Here is a 23608-nt window from a genome sequence, read left to right on the forward strand (position 1 = left end):
GAAGAAAAAAGGTCTACTGAAGGATATTTGATAATCTTTATGACAGTCTTAAGACAATATAGCCTGACACCGGCCAGAATATTGATAAGATGCTCTTCACTTAGTCTTCAATTTGAACTAAACAAAAAAAGGAATCAGAATGAATGTAAAAGCAAGCTCAAATAAGTCTACTCTGTCCCCGAGTAATGACAGTAACATCATTAAAGGAAAGGGTAATTTACTCTAAAATCAAAATGAATGAGCAGCAGTTGGCAGACTTAGACTCCAGGACCGTGAAAAAAAGAACCGGCACCCAGAGTGAAATATTTAATCCCCGAGATGATGTATACATGAAGCTGACTGAGCCCATGCATGAATCAGAGGGCACTGGTGCTTACGAAACAAAGATCTCCTTACGATCTCAGCACAGGGAGAAATTGTTAGGATACAGTGTGTGGAGCTGGGGCAGCTTTCAGTAGATCAGCAGTTAACGGAGATCTGCTCACGGTGCCAGACTGCAAAACAAACAGCTGCTGCAAGGGTGGAGGAGTTTGAATTTTTTAAAAATCAAGACTATTTCTCCTTGAAAGTGGCCCAAAACAAATGCTTTTCTGTCTCAAAACTGCACACTTGAACAAAGTGCAGGAAATCTCATGACTCCCATGTCCGCCTCAGTTGAGAAACCGTGGTTCAAGTCAAATAGGCATTAACTTCTTCTCCGATGGGTCAAAGCTAATAGGAGTTTGAAAGATTCCCTCCCACAACCTCTAATACACCCTGAAGGTCTCAGTGACAGACATGAAAATTACAATCTGTAGTAGCACACCGAGATAGGTCCCTAAGAGTTACAGGAAGTCAGACTCCTACAAATCGCACACTGAAGACTAATCTAATTTGTACTTTTAAGTTTGTGCTTTTACCTTGGGCTGTATGAATCATGAGTCATGTTCTCATCAGCTGAGTTTATAAAGAAAAGTGACAAAATTTTGCAATAATCACTTCCTTTCAATCCTTTGGGAAAAAGGATTATTTATAAGATAAAGATGATGCACTCTAAGATACATTTCCAAGGCTGTCAACACAGAGAAGGGTTCTGCACTTCGAGGTTTGCTACATTTGTAGTGCCCCAGGTTTCTGGAATCAGTTACTGAGACCTGAAGGAATCTTTTCAAAAATTTAAACTTGTATCCCGTTTACACAAAAACGGAACTTACAGGTCCTGGGGAAAAAAAGTCACTTTTTACTCATGTGCGATTATAATTTCAAATATATTAACATTCAATTTCCAAATCTTAAACAAAAGCCGGAATTGAGATGATATACAAAAATTGCATCAAATTCAATCATACTTAAGACTAGGCCAGAAGCCAAAGCTTACTACAGTGAATAACCTGAAGTACCAACATGTTTATATTTCTTCCCAAATCCATTTCCTCAGCCAACTTTGTTAAAATCTCAGACAAATTTTTTTATTGGATTTGTATTCTAATCAAACCAGCTACCATCGTCACAGTGCACATTCCCTTGTCACCGGCAGACAATTACGTGGACTTTACCACTTCTAAGTAATTCATGGCCTGTATTCTCATTCATGTTCATCAACATAGACTCCAAGAAGGCTGAGGAGAAGAGAAAGCTTCAGTATGGGTCGCGGCAGAATAAGGCGCTGTTCCAAATGGCTGCCCACAGAAACAATGCCGTATGCAGTAGTTATGCTCTCCAGTTACATGTTTACCTGTAACATAACTGATGTGTACTACCAAGAAATAGTTCTTGATCACCATGTATTATATCTTTATATGAGACAATGAAGAAATTCAGCTGTCTGAAGGGGAGAAGAAATGGGGTATTTCTGGGCACCAGAATATTGTTAATGTGTAATATTTGGAAACTGCTTGTACAGTAAAATGATTTATCCAAAAAGCACACTTAGGGAATTCTTAAGCTCCAAATCTATAAATAGGCCCACATTTTTAAAAAAGGTGGTAGTGGTGGTGGTGATGAATGTATGTGTGTAAAGAAACAGTAACTGAAGACTGAAATACTGAGCAACAAGGAAAGTAAGTGTGAAGAACTAAAAACCATTATTATACCAAAGGCTATATATACTGTAGCTTATTTGCCAATCAGGAGGCCAGAAGGATAACTCTAAGGCACAGCACTAGCATATGCTAGATGAGCTCCAGCAGAAGAGAGATGATTTCATCTTACTCATTCACTGCTACAGCCCCCAGTCCTAGGACCACTCCTGGCAACAAGCTGATGTCCCATACATCTGGCTTGAGAAAAGAGTCTGAACTTAAATAATTAGACATACAGTGTTTCTCTATTATTTATATAACAGGAGTCTTACTAAGAGCAGAATGAATTCTTCACACATGTGAACTTGGTATTCAACTGAGTGCAGGCCTGTGTACCGAAGTATAATCCTATCTAAAAAAATATAGCAAAAGTTGGTTTGTCTGATTCTCCTTGGTACATGAGAAGGCTGCTTGCCAATGTAACTGAAGGCTTAGGGAGCGAGTTCGCTTAGGAAGCAAGTTCGCTCAAAAAAACACTGGTAACTAACAATCCCCTAACAATAATCACACTGTCAATGTAAACATAAGAAAACCTAATCAATGGAAATTATACCAACAAAAGGTGCTTAATGGCATATATGCAAAATTACACAATATGCTTTAAAAATACCATGCATGGAAACCCAGTACACAACAGGAAAACAATCTGTTAACTGTATTCTTATTGAGGTATATCTGATGAAGAACAGACATGACCACTGACTAATAATGATGTGGTCTGGCTTAGGTCTACTCAAAAAACAGCTTGGGCCAGGCACAATGGCTCACGCCTATAATCCCAGCACTTTGAGAGGCCAAGGTGGGCAGATGACCTGTGGTCAGGAGTTTGAGAACAGCCTGGCCAACATGGCAAAACCCCATCTCTCCTAAAAACACAAAAATTAGCTGGGCATGCTGGCATATGCCTGTGATCCCAGCTACTCAGGAGGGTGAGGCAGGAGAATCGCTTGAACCAGGGAGGCAGAGGTTGCAATGAGCAGAGAGGGCGCCACTGCACTCAAGCCTGGGCAACAGAGTGAGACTCCGTCTCTGAAAAAAAACAAACAAAAAAACAGCCCGTTGGTTGGACTTCCACACTGACTGGGTCTGGTTTAACGTTGTAAGCTGAATGATCAGGAATGCTTGTTAGAAAGATACAAACCCTGAAAATAAAATAATTTGCTCTTTGCTTGGTGTTACTATCTTTCTCAGTCCTAAGGTGCTTCATTTCTGATTTTTTTTAATTTATAACCCTAGTATTCCTCAAATGTCACACAACCTAAGTAAGAGCTGGGGTGGAAACAGAAGTTATTATATAGTTATTAATATTCTGGTCACTGCTTTTCTACCTGAATGTGGACAGATCACCACCTCTGATAATCTGGCTTGAGTTTCCTTTCTCTGAAAGAGTTACAGATTAACCTTTATTTCAGGAGAAGGCCAAGAAGAAACAAAGATACACGTAATGCTCCCTTACAGAAAACTGGCCATACTACCATGAAGAACACTTAAAATAAAGGCTTCTTCAGGGGCTTCTTCCTTAGACTCCTTCCTCTTCCTGAGCCTCCCACTAGATTGAGTCATCCTTCTATAGGCTTTCCTTCACAGCACTGATCACAATTGCAATTATCTGAGAAATTGGCAATATTCATCTACCCCAACTAGACTGTATCTCCGCGAGGACAGGGAGTTCATCCCTTCCATCAGTGAAATGAGCCCCCAGCACCTAGCAGAAGGCAGCCAATTCTTGTTGGATACGTAAATGAATGAAGGAGTACTATGGAAGTCAAAAGTTAACCATGGGGAAGCAATCACTTGAAAATGTTTCATCACCAATTCCCATGCTTTAAATCTGAAAGTAGAAGCCTTTAGGAGTTCTACTTTTTTCACAGACTAATAAGAGACAGGAAGAGCATAAGAGAAAGAGGATACTCACTGGTGGTGGCTTCTTTCTCATCTCAAATGTGCGTGTGGCACCAAAACTGAGTGAAGCAATGATGGGGCACCTCCCTAGTGAAGGTTCATCATCGCTGTGCCAGTCCACGCTGTCCTTCTCATTTCGGTAAAGGTTGCAGAGTAAGGAGTTGAAGGTGTGGCCGGTGTTCTCTTCAATGCGGCTCTTCAGTGTGCGCAGCACAGGATGCCACTGCGATCCACAGACCAAGAAAAGGGCAGAGACAGTCGCATCACACATAAAATGGAGGCCACATGGAAAAACAGAAGAAAGGGCAAAATCAGCCACGTTATAACCAGGCACGAAACAAGCAAACCACTTGGAATGCAATAAACAGAAGGCAAGAAACGTGGTTTAATTCCCTCCCATCATTTCTATTTTGAAGCAAGTTGATCTCTGGAATTTTATAAAAGTACTAAATTTAGTACAGCAATATCTTGAGGACCAGGATCTAACTACCCATCTCACCCTTTCCATGTTAAATACATGGCCGTTGCAAAGAAGCAGGTAGCCGTATATTCAGAGCAGTAACCTTGGTAAGTCATTAAGGTGGTAAGTGGAGCAGCAAAGCTGACATGTCACTAGGCAGTCAGCAGACCCAGACTGAAGCCTGAGGAATGAAACAACTTTCCTGCTGGGTGGCCCTCTGTTCATTCCATTCCTGTTTTACCCTGAACGGGAGAACTGCTTTTTAAAAAAGACATTTAGTATTTCCAGAGTGGCTAACTTCCTAAAAACATAACCTGAAGAGTAAAAACATTCCTTTCTAGGGAGTGAGAATCATGATATGCTCCCGACAAGTGCATGAGCTGTCAAGGACAGAAGACACGGCCCTGTCTCCTGGGCACTGGCTTCACTGATGTAATTCATATTTGGAACTCTTTTGCCACGTATACCACGGGAAGCTATGCCCCTAACCTTAGACTGTACTTGGGAGCTACAAACAACATACCTTATATTGGTTCTTGCTGGAATTCTGTCTTTTCTCCCAGAAATCTTGAGTACTTTACAAAGCTTCCTTTAGAACAATGGTTCTCAAAGTTTACATTAGAAATTATTGAGAAGCCCAAAGAACATTTGTTTATATTGGTTACAGCCATCAGCTTTTACCACATTTAAAATTAAAACTGAAAAAAATTTCAACTACTGATTAAATGAAAGGGCAGGCATGGTGGCTCACACCTATAATCCCAGCACTTTGGGAGGCTGAGGTGGGCAGATCAATGAGGTCAGGAGTTTAAGACCAGCCTGGCCAATATGGTGAAACCCCATCCTGGCCATTATGGTGAAACCCCATCTCTACTAAAAACACAAAAATCAGCCGGGCGTGGTGGTGCACGCCTGAAGTCCCACCTACAACATACTTGGGAGGCTGTGGCAGAAAAATTGCTTGAACCCGGGAGGCGGAGATTGCAGTGAGCCGAGATCGTGCCACTGTACTCCAGCCCTGGTGATAAAGCGAGACTCTGTCTCAAAAAAAAAATGCAATGACAAATTGATTACATGTTAACATCAACATTTTTATGAAAAATAACTATAATGTCCAATACAAATAATTGAATAATAGATGAGAAGGGTGACATTGTTTTGCAAATCTTTTAAATATCTAACTTAATAGAAGAGAGCTGATTCTCATATTTGCTTCTGCATTCAATCTGTTAAAATAAGTTATTTTTATTGAAGTATATGAAAGAAATTGGCTTCACACAGGTATGTAGTTTACCTTTTCAAATAACTGTAGATATTCTTCTTTGATATTATACCAAAACTCAACAAATGCTGTTTCGTTAAAGGTTAGTTGCAATGTGGAACCTGAAACCATTTCAAACTTTTCATATTCTTTTATATAAATGCACTGTCAGCCTGGGCAATAAAGTAAGATGTCCCCCTCTACAAAAAATATTTATAAAAATTTTAGCCAGGCACAGTGGCCCATGTTTGTGGTCCCAGCTACTTAGGACACTGAGGCAGGAGGATCACTTGAGCCCAGGAGTTCAAGACTGTTGTGATTTAGGATTGAGCCACTGTGCTCACTCCAGCCTGGGCAACAGAGTAAGAACCAGTGTCTCTAAAAAAAAATGCTTTAAATAAAAAATAAACAAAGCCATTGGTCCAGCCTGCAATTTGAATGAATCTTTAACCTTGTATGGTTTTGTAACATCAACCACTGGTCATCTGGAAAATATTAGTTCACTAAGTTATACAGATCTTCTAAATGCTGATGCATTTCATTATACAATAACAAAAAAATTTCTCATTCAACAATATTACCACTGATCTCAGCAGAAAAGCCTAAATAATGGGAAGAAGTCAGGCTCAAAGTGGCTATGATGGTTAATATTGAGTGTTAACTTGCCTGGATTGAAGGATACAAACTACTGATCCTGGGTGTGTCTGTGAGGGTGTTGCAAAAAGAGATTAACATTTGAATCAGTGGGCTGGGGAAGGCAGATCCACCCTTAATCTGGTGGGCACAATCTAATCAACTGCCAATGAATATAAAGCAGGCAGAAAAATGTGAAAAGGAGAGACTGGTCTTGCCTCCCAGCCTACATCTTTCTCCCATGCTGGATGCTTCCTGCCCTCAAACATTGGACTCCAAGTTCTTCAGTTTTGGGACTCAGACTGGCTCTCCTTCTTCCTCAGCTTGCAGACAGCCTATTGTGGGATCTTGTGATCGCGTAAGTTAATTTTTAATATACACCGTATATATATGTGTGTGTGTGTGTGTGTGTGTGTGTGTGTGTATTTATGTGTGTATATGTATGTGTATATATGTGTGTGTATGTGTATATATGTGTATATGTGTGTATATATGTGTATGTGTGTGTATATGTATATTTATGTGTGTATGTGTGTGTGTATGTATGTGTGTGTATATATATGTGTGCAATGTGTGTGTGTGTGTGTGTGTGTGTGTGTGTGTATCCCCTTTCCGTTCTGTCCCTCGAGAGAACCCTGACTAATACAGTGGCAGATAGCAGTTTTCCAAAATTCTAATTTTTGCTTGAAAACTCAACTTTTATCGTTAGTAAAAAATCTTGTCCATTGTTTTCCTTGAAGTGACATTCACTTCACTCATTTATGAGGAAATGTCTGCCAACTACTCAAGTTTGAATAACCACAGTTGGTCTGCCACTTGTATTTTAAGTAAAAGCAATCCACAACAAGAGTAGCTAGTTCAGCTTACATCATCTCAAACAATCACACTTCAGTTTGCAGCAGGAGTGCTTTAGGCATACTTTTAATTTCATCAGGAAGACTATTCGGAAGACACACACTCAAAGACCAAAACTAATAATGTTTACTACTTCATCCAGAGACATTCTTAAATGAAACTGGCATTTTTAAAAGTTGACACTGGAAGGACATGATGGTGAGGAACACAGTGACTACTAGTACTGTTTGGTGACATGGTTTGACTCATGCTAAGGTGCTGGCAGCTTCATCCACCATTTCCATCAGTGGAATCCAACACAGTGAAAACACCATATGGACTTAGTATTATTATGAAAATAGTTTTAGCTGTAGATTCCCAAAGAAGGTTTCAGGAACCCTTTCCCAGGATCTACAGGTTATACTCTAAGAACTTAAGAACTGCTACTTTAGGGAACTCCTTGAATGTCTATTGTATTAGTCTGTTCTCATGCTGCCAACAAAGACATACCCAAGACTGGGTAATTTACAAAGAAAAGGAGATTCAATGACAGTTCCACATAGCTGGGGAGGCCTCACAATCATGGCAGAAGGCAAAGGAGGAGCACAGTCACATTTTACATGGTGGCAGGCAAGACAGCATGTGCTGGAGAACTCCATTTATAAAACCATCAGATCTCATCAGACTTATCCACTACCACGAGAACAGTATGGAGGAAACTGTTCCCATGATTCGATTATCTCCACCTGGCCCTGCCCTTGATATGTGGGGATTATTACAATTCAAGGTGAGATTTGCATGGGGACACAGCCAAACTATACCATGTTATATGTTTCATGGTGAAGAAACGCATGTGCAGCAAAGGAGTATATCCCATGGTTATTGTCAGGTAAAACTGCCACGGGGGCTTACATAAGAATCACTCAGCTTTACTCTGATGCGAAAACTATGGGTAAAGTTGGAATTCCTTGTGCTGGATATTACGTTAGAATATTATATTCTAAGCAGGGGATTTTAAAATAAACAGCAACAAAAACAAACAGTTGGCCAGTGGGACACCTGGGGAGACTTGGGAAGGCTCTGAAAGTTGGAAGTTTCTGTATCTCTTGTTCTCCTTTTTATTGTGGTAGAAAAATACATAACATGAGATCCACCCTCATAAAACAAAAATATTAAATTAATCTTTGTTCAAGAAAATAAATTTCAAAGTGAAATTCCAATAATAATGTCAGCAGGCTGTATTTCCTATTTACTTTACAGCTTTAAATTTATCTTCATGGAGATAAAGATCAGATGCTAGAATTACACACTTAACAAGAAAAACAAGAATGTAAAGGAGGAAGACAGGATTTTTTTCTACAATGTCACTGAGAATCTAATTAGCACTTCCCTGAATTGCTTAAGGACTCAGTACTGAGATAACATAAAGTCTGCATTGTTTCCAAGTAGGTATTTTTTTTTCTCGGTTATTTTTGGTAGTGAAGTAGAGAGAAAAGGAAGAAAAAGGGGGATAATGAACTAGAGGATTAATTTAGACTCTCCAACCAATACTCTATATACAGATTCCTCCGAACTGAATGTCTAAATTAAAATTCAGCATTATCTCACTCAGTGAAGACATTGTATCCTTAAAAGACATTTTAGGAAAAGCATACAAAAAATATGAATCACAGAAGTAAAAGGAGCTATTCAGTGGATTTCAAACAGTGTTGTATAGAGTTCTAGGTACCTCAGTGGTACTTCTAGGTGTACAGGAGAAGAAAGCAGAGGTCAAGTTGGTGGGACTCCCAGCCAGCCAAGCTGTGATCTGTTTTACACACTGGGTTCATATGAGATTTAGTTCAAACAGAAACTAAAACAAGATTAAAGGCCTATGACTGAAACTACTCTGTATGAGATATCAAGCTTCAGGTAACAACAATTTTTAAGCTAAACAAGTACTCCCAACATACATATACACACACATTAGTGAATCCTCCTTTAAAAAAATCTGAGAAACCAGGGTGTGGCTGGTAATCACAACTATTCAAGGAAGCTGAGGCAGGAGGATCACTTGAGCTCAGGTGTTCAAGACCAGCCTGGGCAACATAACAAGACCCTATATTTAAATTTAAAATGAAAATAAATAAAAATCTGAGAAAGGGCAACTCTTTTTTGTTCAATATAATATATAAATGAACTAAATATATCAGCAATAAAAAAGTTATGAGCTTTCATAGCTAAATGAAATGTAGTGTGTGTGTGTGTGTGTGTGTGTGTGTGTTTGAGACAGGGTCTCACTCCGTCTCCCAGGCTGGAATGGAGGACAGTGGTGTGATCATAGTTCACTGTAACCTCAAATTCCTGGGCTCAAGCGAACCTCCTGCCTCGGGCTCCTGAGTAGCTAGGATTATAGGCAGGCACCAGTATACCTGGATAATTTTGAAATTTTTGTAGACAAGGCATCTCACGATGTTGCCCAGGCTGGTTATGAACTCCTGGCCTCAAGTGATCCTTCTACCTTGGCCTCCCAAAGTGTTGGGATTATAGACATGAGCCACCACCCTGGCCTATTTTATTTTTACAGAAAAAAGACTCTCTAAGTATATTTGTCTAAAATAACAAGATTGGAACTAAAATATCAGGTAGTAGAAATATCAAGAATTTTAATATTTTTCATGTTTATCTGAAGTTTCTAAATCTTCAATAACAAGCACATACTAATAACATTTTTTAAAAAGGACTGTCATAAATTATTTTGAAGAGTTGTCAAAATGTTCCCAAAGTGTGAGACAGTAAGAGGCTACTTTACTCAGCAGATCCTATGTGCTTTGTGTTTATTCCCAGTGGTTCTTAACCGGGGGAATTTTGCCCCCCAGCAGATGTTTACCAATGTCTTGAGTTGGTTTTGGTTGTCACAACTGGGTGAGGGGTGCCACTGGCATCTAGCGGGTGGAGGTCATGGATACTGCTAAACATCCTACAACGCAAAGGATAGACCCACAAGAAAGAATTATCCAGCCCAAAAGGGCAATACTGCTGAAGCTGAAAGATCTTGCTCTAAAAAATTAACTAGAATGAATAAGAACTTCCCCATAGCCCATTTAATCTTCAGATTCTCTGCTATGACTACTGACAAGAAGATAAATTAATTCTGATAGAAACAAGGAAAACAGGCTATGTTGGACTGGTCTAATTCCATAATCTCCATGTTTCCAAATCAACCTCAGATAGAAAAGGTCTCGGCACTTCCCTGGATCACATTCTAAACGCAGCCCTTGAAAGCAAAGCATACAGCTGTCTCCCTATATGAAAAAGCCATGTTCCCTCAGTCAATGTTTCCTCCCTGAACATTTTAGTAAAGTGGTAGCTTGTGATTACAAATTTCTAGAAACTCTGAAATGTGTTACATTTCTGTATATCCCAATACCATAAGAAAAACTCCATTTTCTCCAAAGTCTCTTTCAATAAAACATAACGTTATTTGCCAAAGGCAAGATTCCAGGAACTAAACAGTGAGCTGTTTCTTGGACTTTAACTCTGTCCCCTGGATGAGCTTAATTTATATACTAGGATATCTTCGTCTACTGTCATGGAAATTTTTTAAAAACAAAAGCAGCAGCAGAAACAAGCCAAAGCCGTAATCATTTGGAAGTCTGAGAACTGCAGCCATAGAATGAATACAAGTTAACAAGAAAAACACTAGATTTTTTTTTTTCACAAATAGCAAAGAGCCCGAGAAACAGAAAGAGACATACTGACCTCACTAGCCAGTCATAAGGACTCAGCCCCACAGCAAATGCATACCAGGGTGTACACAGAAGGATTACAGCCAGAAAAGCTTGGGAAAGAGGGATATTAAGAGAAGTAGTTCACTTTCCTGAAATCCTAGACTCTGGTTTAGCTTACTCTTGTTCTAGTTTTTTTCTCATTCTCTAGTTCATCTGTAGATCAAAAGCATATGGAGGATGACAAGCACAAAGACTCAATGCTTCAACCCAGAGAGTTTTTCCGAACTAGGAACCAGCAGGCATCTCTGCAAGGTAGTTATTTTATAGCACTCAACACACAGTATATAGTCTATAAAACTATACCAATGACAATACAGTATTTTGACATACGTGAGGATTTGGTTCCATAGTGATTCTTGAATAAGTGTAAGGAAGTTCTCCATACCATGCTGTAAGTCTTGGTTGCTGATAAGTTATATCTAAGAAAGAAAATACAGGGCCTTTGAAATGGATTAATGCTATTTAAGGTGTTACTACTGAGTGCTAACTCTGTCTTGCAATGTGCTATGAGAAATAAAGGAAAAGAATGGGCTCTGACCCAGAGTTCCACCTTCATAGAAGATATGGGACTTGGCAAGTAGAATGGACAAGAGAAGCCATGTTGGCAGACACAGTATGGGCAAAGGCTCTCAGATGAGAACATGGGTGACTCGGCTGTATAAGTGAAGACATAAATAAGAGAGGGCAAAGGGTCACACTGGGGAACAGTGGCTCAGACTAGGGACGGTCTCAAAAAGCAGAATATGGAACCTGAACCCATCTGTAGAAATTTGTGGCACCAACATCCATATGAGAAACAAGACAAACTGCTCAATCATGTGTCCAATGTTGGGTAAACCTTTTTGATTCGATGCAGGAAGAAGTGCCCTGATCGACTGTTGCATGCAGCTGATTTTCATCAGCAGACTCTGATATTCCAATTTAGAGAAGCAGTTATCCATAGATCCATTCTTTTTCCCACAACTGGTATCAGCCACAACAACAACAATAACCACAATAGCGGCAGCAGCTAATACTCACTGAGGGGTTACTGTACACCAGGCAGTCTCATGGGTTACCTCATTTTATTAACACAACAACCTTACAAGATAGACAGTATTATTAGTTTAACTTTACAGATAAGAAAACCAGGGATCAGAGGGTTACTTAACTGTCATTTGCTTAAAATTAACAACTACTTTGAATGACAGAACCAACAATCAAAGCCATGTCTGTCACCAAAAGCCCTGCTGTAGAAATTGCTGGGAATTGAGAGAAGGCTGCCCTGCAGAAGCCGACTGATTCTGATGCATGAGTAACAAAAATGAAGCCAGCAGAGTGGGCCTTTTGTATCTGTGGGTTCCACATCCACCATGGATCAAAAATACTCAAATCATGGATCAAAAATACTAAAAAAAAAAAAAAAAAAAAAAAAAAAAAAGTATAAAAATTAACAATACAACAACAAAAAAACAGTATAACAACTATTTACATAGCACTTACATTGCATTAGGTATATAAGTGATCTAGAGATGATTTAAAGTATATTAGAGGATGTGCATAGGTTATACGCACATACTATGATAGTTTTTATAAACAGACTTGAACATACATGAATTTCAGTAACCAGAGAGAATCTCGGAACCAATCCCCTGTGGATACTGAGGGACAAATAAATATACTTTGCTTCTTTCTTTACAGAAAATTTAAATTCAATGTGCCAGAAAGAAAATTCTATGCTACAGCACAGACGCCCCCCAGTGACCGCCTGTGGTATAACAGGCACAGTTGGCTTTTGGATGCCCGCAGAGAAGCAGGTTCCAACTTAGGTAACAAACTGCTGTGTCACTTTTACAAGCTCAGTAGAATACAGATGCCGAAGCGGACTCTTCTGGTGAAAGTTAAAGAAGAATAAAAAGTCAGGAAGGAGTGTGAAAGAATGTATGCAAAATGGAATCAGAAAGAAGAAAAGGAAAAAGCTGGCACCATTTGAAGCAATATAGTCGCTGAACAAAGACAAAAGCAGATAAATACAGTTCAGCCAACCAAATTTCCTTTGGTTCCTTGAACTGGTACCTCTCTACTCCTGCCATGTTCTCTCTGATCTCTGGGCCTTCCACCTGCTGTTTCTTCTGCCTGGAATACTCTTCCCTGTCCTCTTTGGCTAATTGTACTCATTCTTAGTATCTCAGGTTTTGAATTTCTGTTTAAGACTGACTAGCTGTGGTGAGCAGAGGCAATGGTATGGTATTAGGAAACATTCCAGAGAGGGAGAACAGGCAGCACGGACTGTGAGCCCAGGGATCTACTTACCCTCTCTGATGCCGGTCCTCTGTTTCCAGGGCACATCTTGACAAAGCTGTTCCAACATCCAGTCAGCTTCTTTTACATCAACAAAGCCAGGATACAAATGGAGCCTGGGTGCAGAATGAACCATTGTTAACCAAAGAACATGGAAAAGATAAGTTAGACTCTAAACGTCAGTGGAAAAAGTTAATCTGGATGCAGCCACTAATGGGTAGATGAAATCTTACACAGCTCCCAGAGCAAGCAGAGCCAACATCACCCAGGTCATGAGGCTCCAGATGTAAAATAAAATCCTTTCGCGTTGGGGCAAATAAAGGAGGCAATGAAGGATAAAGGGATGATAGGGTGAGGGCTTTTATAGATCATACTTCAAACAGTACTCCAGTACTGCTTAGCTGTGAAACCCTGGGCAAGTTACTGAACCGCTCCGAACTTTGGTTTTCTCATTTGCAACCTGAGATGACATCCATCTCATAGGTTCACCGTGAGGAGTAAATAGAATAACTAATAAGGTCAAGCGCAGTAGCTCATGCCTGTAATCCCAGAACTTTGGGAGGCTGAAGTGGGTGGATCACCTGATGTCAGGAGTTCAAGACCACCCTGACTAACATAGTGAAACCCCATCTCTACTAAAAATACAAAAAATTAGCTGGGCGTGGTGATGCATGCCTGTAGTTCCAGCTACTCGGGAGGTGAAGGGAGAAGAACCGCTTGAACCCAGAGGTAGAGGGTGCAGTGAGCTGAGATCGCACCATTGCACTCCAGCCTGGGCTACAAGAGCAAAACACCATCTAAACAAAAACAAAACAAAAACCTAATAAAATGCCTGGCCCTGTTTTATTTAAACAATTGGTCGTCTTCTGAGACTATGCTAATTCTAGGGAAAGCTAGAGCCCATTATGACTGTATCAAAATAAACACAGCTAATGAGGGTTCTCTCTCCCACTGAATATGTGTTTATTTCAACAATGCCAACTCAGCTCAACATAATTTTGGATATGTTTCTTAAGACATCTTCTGAAAGCCCACGGAAGATTCTCTTAAACTGCCTTGGTAGAAAATCTTCACTCTTTGAAGGTGCGTCTGATTTTTTGAAAGAGCCAAAGCTTACCTGAAGCCATACCTAGTTAACAATGAGATATGACCAAAATGATAAAACTGGCTTTTTTTCAGTGACTTGCTTTAAAAGAAAAGTTCCAAAAAGGGTTATATACCATGGCAGAGTCACTGTTCCAGCAGTAGCTCTTTTTAAGAAACTCATTTAGATGTGTACCTTCTGATATATTTGTTTTAAATGTCTCATTATTTTATAGTGACAATTAGTATACTCACGCAGTAAGGTGATGCTTTCAAATGTTTTTAAATCAATGACTAATGCCTAATATATCCTAAACATATGCATTACCTACTGAAATCTACCCTAGGCCAGGTATGGTGGTTCATGCTTATAATCCCAGCACTTTGGGAGGCCAAGGTGGGCACATCGATTGAGCCCAGGAGTTCAAGGCCAGCCTGGGCAACATGGTGAAACCCCATCACTACCAAAAAATATATATATATATAAAAATTAGCCAGGTGTGGTGGCGCACACCTGTAGTCCCAGCTACTCGGAGGCTGAAGTGGGAGGATGGCTTGAGCCCAGGAGGCAGAGGTTGCAGTGAGCCAAGATCATGCCACAGCACCCCAGTGTGGGTGAAAGAGCCAGACCCCATCTCAAAAACAAAAAAAAACAAAAAAAGAAATTTACTCTAGTGTAGCAATATGTATGTTATAAACAATAATATATAATATGTAATATACATGAAATATAATAATAATATAATGTGGTACTCACAGCACAGAAGTCCAGGCTAGACCCAACTCTAATATCAAGTTACTATGCAGCACTAAGAAAAAATATTCAGGCCAGGCTTGGTGGCTCACACCTGTACTCCCAGCACTTTGAGAGACTGACGTAGGTGGATCACCTGAGGTCAGGAGTTCGAGACCAGCCTGACCAACATGGTAAAACCTCATCTCTACTAAAAACACAAAAAAAATTAGCTGGGATTGGTGGCACATGCCTGTAATCCCAGCTACTTGGGAGGCTAAGGCAGGAGAATGTCTTGAACCCGGGAGGCAGAGGTTGCAGTGAGCCAAGATAGTGCCATTACACTCCAGCCTGGGCAACGAGAAAAAAGAAAAAACATTCAATCTTCCTAGGTCTCATTTCCTCATCTAAAAAACTGGGGAAGCAATAGCTGCTGTATCTGACAGAAAGGTCAGGAACTACATGCGAAAATGTCTGGATGCTAGAAATACTATATAAAAAGGAGATATTATCAAATTTTTGCTCCCCAAGAATTTAAGGGGCAGAAGTTACCTATATGAAATAAGGGAGTAGACTTTTTTAAACTTTAAGTTTGAGGTACATGTGCAGGTTTGTTATATAGGTACACATGTGTCATGGGGGGTCTGTTGTATAGATTATTTCATCATCCAGGTGTTAAGTCTAGTGCCCATTAGTTACTTTTCCTGATCCTCTCCCTCTTCCCACCCTCCACCCGCCGGCAGGCACCAGTGTCTATTGTTCCCCTCTATGTGTCCCTGTGTTCTCATCATTTGGCTCCCACTTACAAGTGAGAACATGTGGTATTTGGTTTTCTGTTCCCACATTAGCTTGCTGAGGAAAAGGTCTCTACCTCCATCCAGGCTCCTGCAAAGGACATGCTTTCCTTCCTTTTAATGGCTGCATAGTATTCCATAGTGTATACGTAGCACATTATCTAGGGGAGAAGACTATTTTGAGAGACTATAAGTCAGAGATAATCCTTCTTCCTTGTGAGGATTTACTTACCTAGATATACCTGTGGGTGACAGGCTGATTTCATACACACCCGCTCTGCTAAAGAAACAAAGGAAAAAGACTTGTTAGTTTGAGACAAAATATGCCCTACCCAGTGGAAGAGTTATCCTTCTGAAAGCCAAAGTCCTGACGCACCAAAGTCATTTAACTATAAGAGAGCACTTGAGGAAGGCATAATCCCCACCTTCTTCTGCCACTGAGATAAAGGGTAAGATAATGGTGCATCATTAATGGCACTGGGAATGGAAGTGTGACAGGATCAGGCCATGGAGACAAGATCAATTCTGATTCTACTCCTTTATATTTTACCCATTACTGAGGCAGATATGGTCTAGGAATCTACTGCACCAAGAGGTGTCAAAGAGGTGTCAACTAGAGCACTCCTTTGGAAAACGTGGAATAGGGGATACATTTAACAGGCAGCAAGCACATCTCAGGGCTCTGGGCTTCTGTTGCTTTCAAAGATATACATCTGATGAGGTTCCTCTTCTGATTAAAATCCTCCAATGGCACCCCAAAACTGCATTCAAGGTCCTCATAATGTAGCTCTGTCTTCTGACAGCTCCCATAAACTCATCATCCGCCAGCAGCAATCAACTGCTTGAACACACCACTAGGCTTCTAACTCCATGCTTTTTGACATGCTGGAATGCCACCCTGCCACTCAGCAGCCTCAACCCAATCCACCTCCAGCTTTGGAAGACTCTAATTCACCTTTCAAAAATCCCAGCTTCAGCATCACCTCTTCTAAGCTTTTCCTGAACTTTAATCCAGGCAAATAATATTAACCTCTCATCCTCTGTGTTACCACTAGACCTTAGATAGAGTCTACTATTTCATGCTGTACAGGATTACAACTTACCTGATTACATGCCTATTTCATTTACTAGACTGTGGGCACCTGAGGGGCAAGGAATGGGTTGTTTCCCAGTGTCTGCGCATAGCAGATAGGCAATAAAGGTTTACTGAATTTAATCAAATGTGAAAATGTATAAGGCTGTTGCAGAGCTGCCAGGTGGTAAGGCCCATAATGAGAAAAGTGACACAGACTGGATGGGTGTATCTAGCAAGACAACTGTGTCAGATCCTTCTCAGAGAGAAACGTTATAGAGAATAATACAAAGGGACAGTTTTCACATCACCCTCTGTCATGGGAGTTAGTGGTTCATGATCTCTGAGCTAGGCTTTTAAGTAGATGTACGAGTCCCTTTCAGCCAAAATGCAGTCATAGCTGTCACACATACTTATCACATTTTCTACATGCATTGTCTATAAAGTTTTCCTGGTTATACAGAGAATAAAATGTTTCAATATGATATATTTTTGGCCCATATTCAGAAATTGGCTCACTTTAAACGTAGAAGACGTTTCTGGATTTTTTTTTTTTAACCTAGCACAGTTAACTTTAAGTAACCAGAATTACGAGTCTAGGGCCAAGTAGGAATGAGTTCTGTCATTTTTCTCTGATAATTGCCCATTTATTGGGGGCCAAATGTCGCATCAGTAGCTTGCAACGTTTCATGGTTTTGTTTATTCTCCTTATCACCAATGAAGGCACTAACACACTTGGGGTTTTTTTGTTTTTTTAGAGACAGAGTCTCACTCTGTCTCCAGGCTGTAGTGCAGTGGTGTGTTCTCGGCTCACTGCAACCTCTGCCCCGCGGGTTCAGGCGATTCTCCTGTCTCAGCATCCTGAGTAGCTGGGACTACAGGCATGCATCACCATGCCCAGCTAATATTTTTATATTTTTAATACAGATGGGGTTTCAACATGTTGGCTAGAATGGTCTTGATCTCCTGACCTCATGATCCTCCCGCCTCGGCCTCGCAAAGTGCTGGGATTACAGGCATGAGCCACGGCATCTGGCAACTCATTTTTCTTAAAACAACTAAAGGCCTGGTATGGTAGCTCATCCCTGTAATATCAGTCCTTTGGGAGATGGAGGTGGAAGGATCATTTGAGCCCAGGAAATCGAGACCAGCCCAGGCAACATAGGGAGATTTCATCTCTACAAAAAAATATTTTTTAAATTAGCCAAGCATGGTGGTATACGCCTGTAGTCCCACATACTTGGAGGCTGAGGTGGGAGGATCACCTGAGCCCAGAAGACGGAGGCTACAATAAGTTATGATTATGCCACCGTACTCCAGTTTGAATAATAAAGTGAGAGCCTGTTCCCAAAAAATGAAAAAATAATTTAAACAACTGAAGACTACCAGAACTAGCCTGCGACTTTTTCGAAGATATACAAGCCAACCTGCAAGCAGTCAAAGAGCGTCACAAAAAATTGCTCATAGGCAGGAACACATATCTCATGCTAATTTACTAAGATATAAGAATAGTTTCTACTGACAATTTATCCACATCAGATGAAGATTGACAAGCATGAAAAGAGGAGTCAAAGCATCTCTCACTAACTTTGGACAAGAACATTTTAGACACATACCAATATAAGAAGAATGTTTACTATCATTTAAATTGTTCTGGAATAATTACGTGGTTTTAATAAATGGACTGTAAGGTCATCTGCAGCAGTAGCAGTTTTCATAAACATTGCTAGAAAAATGGCAATTAATGGCTTCTTAAAGAACCATGCTTCAATGACTCAGGAAAAATTCCTCTCTGCCTTTGCCTGAGAGGTTTAGCTGACTGTCTACAGATATTGTGAAATAGGGCCAGGAAATCTACACGAGTCAAAGTTTAACATACGGCTATCTTGCTGCATTTTCCATACCACCAGCAAATTCAGCAAAATCTCAAAAGATCAAGTTTAAAGATATTTGAGATGGGAATATCCCAGGCTAAAATTAAGACACTATTGGGCCTTATTTCTCTTCCAGATGGAAAAAAAAGAGAGAGGAAAGATTCCAGGCTCTTCATTTCACTGTGGGCAAAAATTACAGGAAGACAGCAAATTACTTACTCAATCACTCGTGGCTCTGGAGCTCTACGTATTACCTGCAAGGAAATAAGCAGATCTTACTTCTGGAACATTCGTAATCCTCATGGATACCAACTTACCGTATCTTCCCATTTCTGGTCAAAATAAAGTTAAAAACGATCCCTTTTCTATTCCAACTTCTCACTACCCCGCCAGTGACCCTTGTCTCTGCTCTTCTTAAAGCTACTTCACATTTGCTAACAGACAGTAAAAGAAGATACAATTATTAATAGAATAAATCTTCCCAGCTGCCAGCAGCTCTGGAAAAATCTTCTTGACAATAAGATTTTTTAACATAGAAAGTATACTATAAAATAAGGAGCTTTTTTTTTTTTTTTTTTTTTGAGATGGAGTCTTGCTCCTGTTGCCCAGGCTGGAGTGCAATGGCGCTATCTCGGCTCAGTTGTTATAAAGACAAATACCTGTATCCATCCTAAATCAGATTTTCTGGAGGTGGGCCATGGGTGTTTTGAACAAACTTCCAGGGAAGTCTCATGAACCCACCTCCTGGGTTCAAGTGATTCTCCTGCCTCAGCCTCCCAAGTAGCTGGGATTGCAGGCACCTGCCACCATGCCAGGCTAATTTTTGTACTTTCAGTAGAGACAGGGTTTTGCCATGTTGGCCAGGTTGGTCTCAAACTCCTGACTTCAGGTGATCTACCCGCCTCAGCCTCCCAAAGTGCTGGGATTACAGGCATCAGTCACTGCTCCCAGCCTACAGCTTTAATAATTATTTAGAGTCATTACTACAGCAAGATACCCAACATTTTAACTTTTCCACGTTATTAAAAAGTAAATCTTCACTGTTTCCTACATTTTTTTCTCATAGGAAAAAAGGGCTAAAAATCAGGCATTTTGCTGTAATAACTGAAATTTTAATCTAATTCCAAAGATGTTGAAGTGCAATAGCACTGAAGAGAGCACAGTTTTAGGACTGCTGGAGCTCAAATAACCAATATAAGCAAGCTCTCATTATGGTGTAACCTCCTTTACATGTGACCATAATATGTGACCATAAACTGGGAGCAGACTACAGAGAATCCCCAGACGTAGAAAGGAACTGAAATACTTTGCATTCTGTTGTTATTATTATAGTTCTTCTGCTCTACTATTCATTAGTGAATTTATCCAGTCATTATTTGGTCTACTGTGTGAATAACGCTTTTCAAAGCAAACTTTTGTCATTATTGAAGAAAGAAAAAACAAGAATTTACCTGCTGGGGTTCTTTGAACACAAACTCTCTATCAGAGAGATGATGCTCTTTGTTCTTCCAGGTCTGGTGGAGAGGGCTCTTAGAAGTGGTAGCTGAAGCAAGAGAGGAGACAGCCTCAAACTAGGGGAAAGTCTGTTCTCAGCACCTTCTACTGAGCAGCAAGGGCCAATAAAGCCCACTTGGAGATGACCTCTATGACATCTAGAAACTAACTGGTAAAGTCAACAGAAGACCTTAACACACACTGAAAGGTTTGAGGGTGTGGACTAAATATGAGGAACACCAAAGACCTACCCTTAGCTCATCATTAACAAAATATCAGTGACATTTTAAACAATTCCTTGACATCAACTGAAACGGAAGTCCATTATAAACCAAAAAGATATAAATAAAAGAGAATGAGAGTTGTACACACACACACACACACACACACACACGCGAGCACGATCCCTATAGATTCTTGCCTTTCTTGCCTGGCTGAGCAATGGCCTGGCTCTTAGCAGAGGCAGCCCAGGCTCCCTGAACTCGGGCTCGCCGTCTTTTTTCCTCCATGTTGACCAAAAAGGCTTCTGCTCTGAGCTTTTGGAAGATTTTGTTCCTGCTTCAAACTACTCAATGGTATCTGTTTATTAAGACAAAACAAAATCGTGTTTTTAGTTAGGGTTGTGAACAATTACTCGTAAGGCATAATTAATTTCAGGCAGAAGACTCTCAATGGCAATAGAGCTTCCATGTAAAATCAGTTTCTGCCATCACAACGTTTCAATCAAGAGGCCTAAGTCATTTGGGGCTGCTGGCTTTAGCATTCACCTTTTGAAATCTTATCATAGTACTTTTGCTTCTTTCACAAAAAAAGTGCATTTTAAGAAATTCTAAAATCAGGACCTATCATAAACCACATTCTCCTTAATAGTGCCCAAGAGTAGAAAATAAGGAAACTGTACGATTCCCATTTTCACATACACGGACATTGAGAAACAGGCTGAGACTGTTTCCAAGCGTATTTTCATATTCCATTATCACTGGCTGCATGAGACTTCCCTGGAAGTTTGTTCAAAACACCCATGGCCCACCTCCAGAAAATTTGATTTAGGATGGATACAGGTGTTTGTCTTTATAACAAGGAGTGTAAGATTTGACACTATTGCAGGCATGTATGTGGGCCACACTCAAGAAATCTACAATAGGTAGATTAATATTCAACTTTTACTAAATTCCTGTCTGCAGCTGAGAAATCCACCTCATAATAGTTAATAACACGAATTTGACATTTGCACCAATAAAAGTTTAGCCTACAGCAAATGCAGAAGCATGTACGGCTAATAAAATAACAAGGAAATTGAAGCCACGTGTTCCAAATCTATAATCCACTTCCTTATGCTTCTACCTAAGAAGGCTTCACACCTCAAGTTCTCAAAGATAAAAGTTCATTTTATACTAATAGCTTGCTTAGCCTATAGATTCCCAGGTCCCATCTCCCACCTCTTCTGATTCTCTAGAGCTAAGCCAGGCTCAGGAATCTGTGTGTTTAACCAGTTCCCCCAGCTGATAAGCATGTAAATCACTTCATTTAATAGGTGGGGAAACGACAGAGGCTGCATCTGCCCAGAAGAGTTAATGACAGAATCAAATACCAATTCTCCAATTCCAGGAGCTCCCGTTTGACAATTTCTCTCAATTGAGGCCTTAAATGCGTGACACAGCAATTACCTATAGTCCCCGGAATAGATATGACTTGCTCACCTTCTTCCTCCGTTCACTGGGGAGCCATATATTATTTGTCAGGGAACAACTGTTGAAAATACAGATTCCAGAGTCCCATCCCAGACCTATTCAATTTGTAGAGCCCCAGAATTTGTTAACTAACACCATCCTCAACCCAGGAATTCTTAATGCACATAGAGTCTGAGAACCAGTGCTGTAATGTAAAGTACAAGGACTCTGGCACCAGCCAGAACTCGCCTTGAATCCAGATCTGTCACTTCCCAGCTGCATGGCCCATGGCAAATGACTTCACCTTTCTCAGCCCCAGTTTATCCTCAGTAAACAGGGGAGTCACTTCCTGCCCAGTTGAGGTGCAGATTAAGCAAGCTTCGTAGGTAGAAGAGCTTGGTCCTGGATAAGGGTAGTTCCTTTTCCTAATTTAGATCCTCTTCCAGGAGGCCTAGAATGAGGCCCAGGAGGTCACCCAGGAAGAGACCTCAGGGGTGGTCCTCACACCCCCAGCCCCGCGCACCCAGCGGTAAGTCGGGAAAGCGCACTAGCTGGCGGAGCCAGACACGCAGGTCGAAACCCGCTAGAACTTGGAGCAGCCCTTGCAGCCTTAGACCCACTCCGCAGTCTGTGGTCGGAACCTTAAGAGTGAAGCACCGATTCCAGCAACCCCCAATCACAGGCCGCGGCATCAGGCACTTCCTCTCTACGTTACGCGGTGCCGCCGCTACTTCCGGTGCACCATCCTCAGTCCGGGCAGCCTCACATGCCTCGCGTCTAAAGGGCCTAATCAGAAGGTGCCGATGAGGGGCTAGGGGTTGGAACGGAGGACATGGATTTAGAGTACGGTGGAGCGGTGTGAAGGGGTCGGGGTTTGGCAAAGGTGGAAATGAAGGCGTGTCTCCTACGTGAGTTCCTCGAAACTGGAGATGGCCAAGCATCGGCATCTTTGTAGCAGAAAGAACGACCGGGTGCCAGCGGGGCTGGATAAAGGGCGAGGGTCTTGGGGAAGCTGGTTATGATGTGCTAAGCAAAAGGATTTGTATTTTATCCTAAAAGCCTCGGAGAGCATGAGATGAGCCTCCTTTGTGTTCCTATTGCAGCCTGCGCACGCCTCCGATCACAGCATTTACAGCACAGCATAGGACCACGCGTTAATTCGCCTTGGCTCTCTCCAGTGCTAAGCAAATTTTGCTTGGGTGAACAGACCTACATTTTGGCCCAGACACCACCATTTACTAGGTGTATAATCTAGGGCAAGTCCTCGCCTCTTTTTAAAATGGGTATAGCTCTTGCTGGGAGGATTAAATGAGATAATGCATTTAAAGAACTTAGCACAATGCCTGGAACACAACAAAAACTCAAAAATTTTAAAAAGAACTCAATTTCAGCTCATGAGAAACATCGTTAAAGTGGCCATGTTAAACCACGTACCTTACAGTCTGAAAATAGCAAAAGTAGCACTGAATTGACGGTTTTATGCAAGTCATTCTCTAAGATCTGCCAAAGTATAGTCACTGCGGAACTCTTTAAGCCTGGTATGAGTGTTTATCTGCAGGAAGCTCAATATAGGTACACCTCATCAATGTATGTATATTGTTCCTACTATCAAATCTGTTTTCACAGCACTCATTATTATTTGTTATAGTTTGTGATATTAAAGGAAAAATGGTTTATCCTAGAACTGA

At 40.8% G+C, this 23608-nt stretch overlaps 1 protein-coding gene across 5 annotated transcripts in view; it reads right to left on the bottom strand.

Moving 5' to 3' along the window:
* ALKBH3 (alkB homolog 3, alpha-ketoglutaratedependent dioxygenase) overlaps positions 1-22589 on the bottom strand; it is a 37864-nt gene extending 15275 nt beyond the window's left edge. Inside the window, exons 1-8 of one of the 5 annotated variants that reach the window (XM_032283543.1) lie at positions 22225-22589; positions 20672-20829; positions 20208-20299; positions 18976-19010; positions 16043-16087; positions 13213-13316; positions 11251-11339; positions 3976-4185 (exon numbers count right to left, since the gene is read on the bottom strand). In XM_032283543.1, coding sequence (XP_032139434.1) covers positions 3976-4185; positions 11251-11339; positions 13213-13316; positions 16043-16087; positions 18976-19010; positions 20208-20299; positions 20672-20759 — 663 coding nt within the window. In that variant the 5' untranslated portion in view covers positions 20760-20829; positions 22225-22589. Of the gene's footprint in view, positions 1-3975; positions 4186-11250; positions 11340-13212; positions 13317-16042; positions 16091-18975; positions 19011-20207; positions 20300-20671; positions 20830-21917 lie in introns of all 5 variants that reach the window. The other 4 variants (XM_032283539.1, XM_032283540.1, XM_032283541.1 and 1 more) reach the window with 4 other exon arrangements.
* Positions 22590-23608: the final 1019 nt, after the last annotated feature.

This window comes from Sapajus apella, unplaced genomic scaffold (genome assembly GCF_009761245.1).
Source record: "Sapajus apella isolate SASKATOON/1434 unplaced genomic scaffold, GSC_monkey_1.0 scaffold14, whole genome shotgun sequence".
Classification (NCBI taxonomy): domain Eukaryota; kingdom Metazoa; phylum Chordata; class Mammalia; order Primates; family Cebidae; genus Sapajus; species Sapajus apella.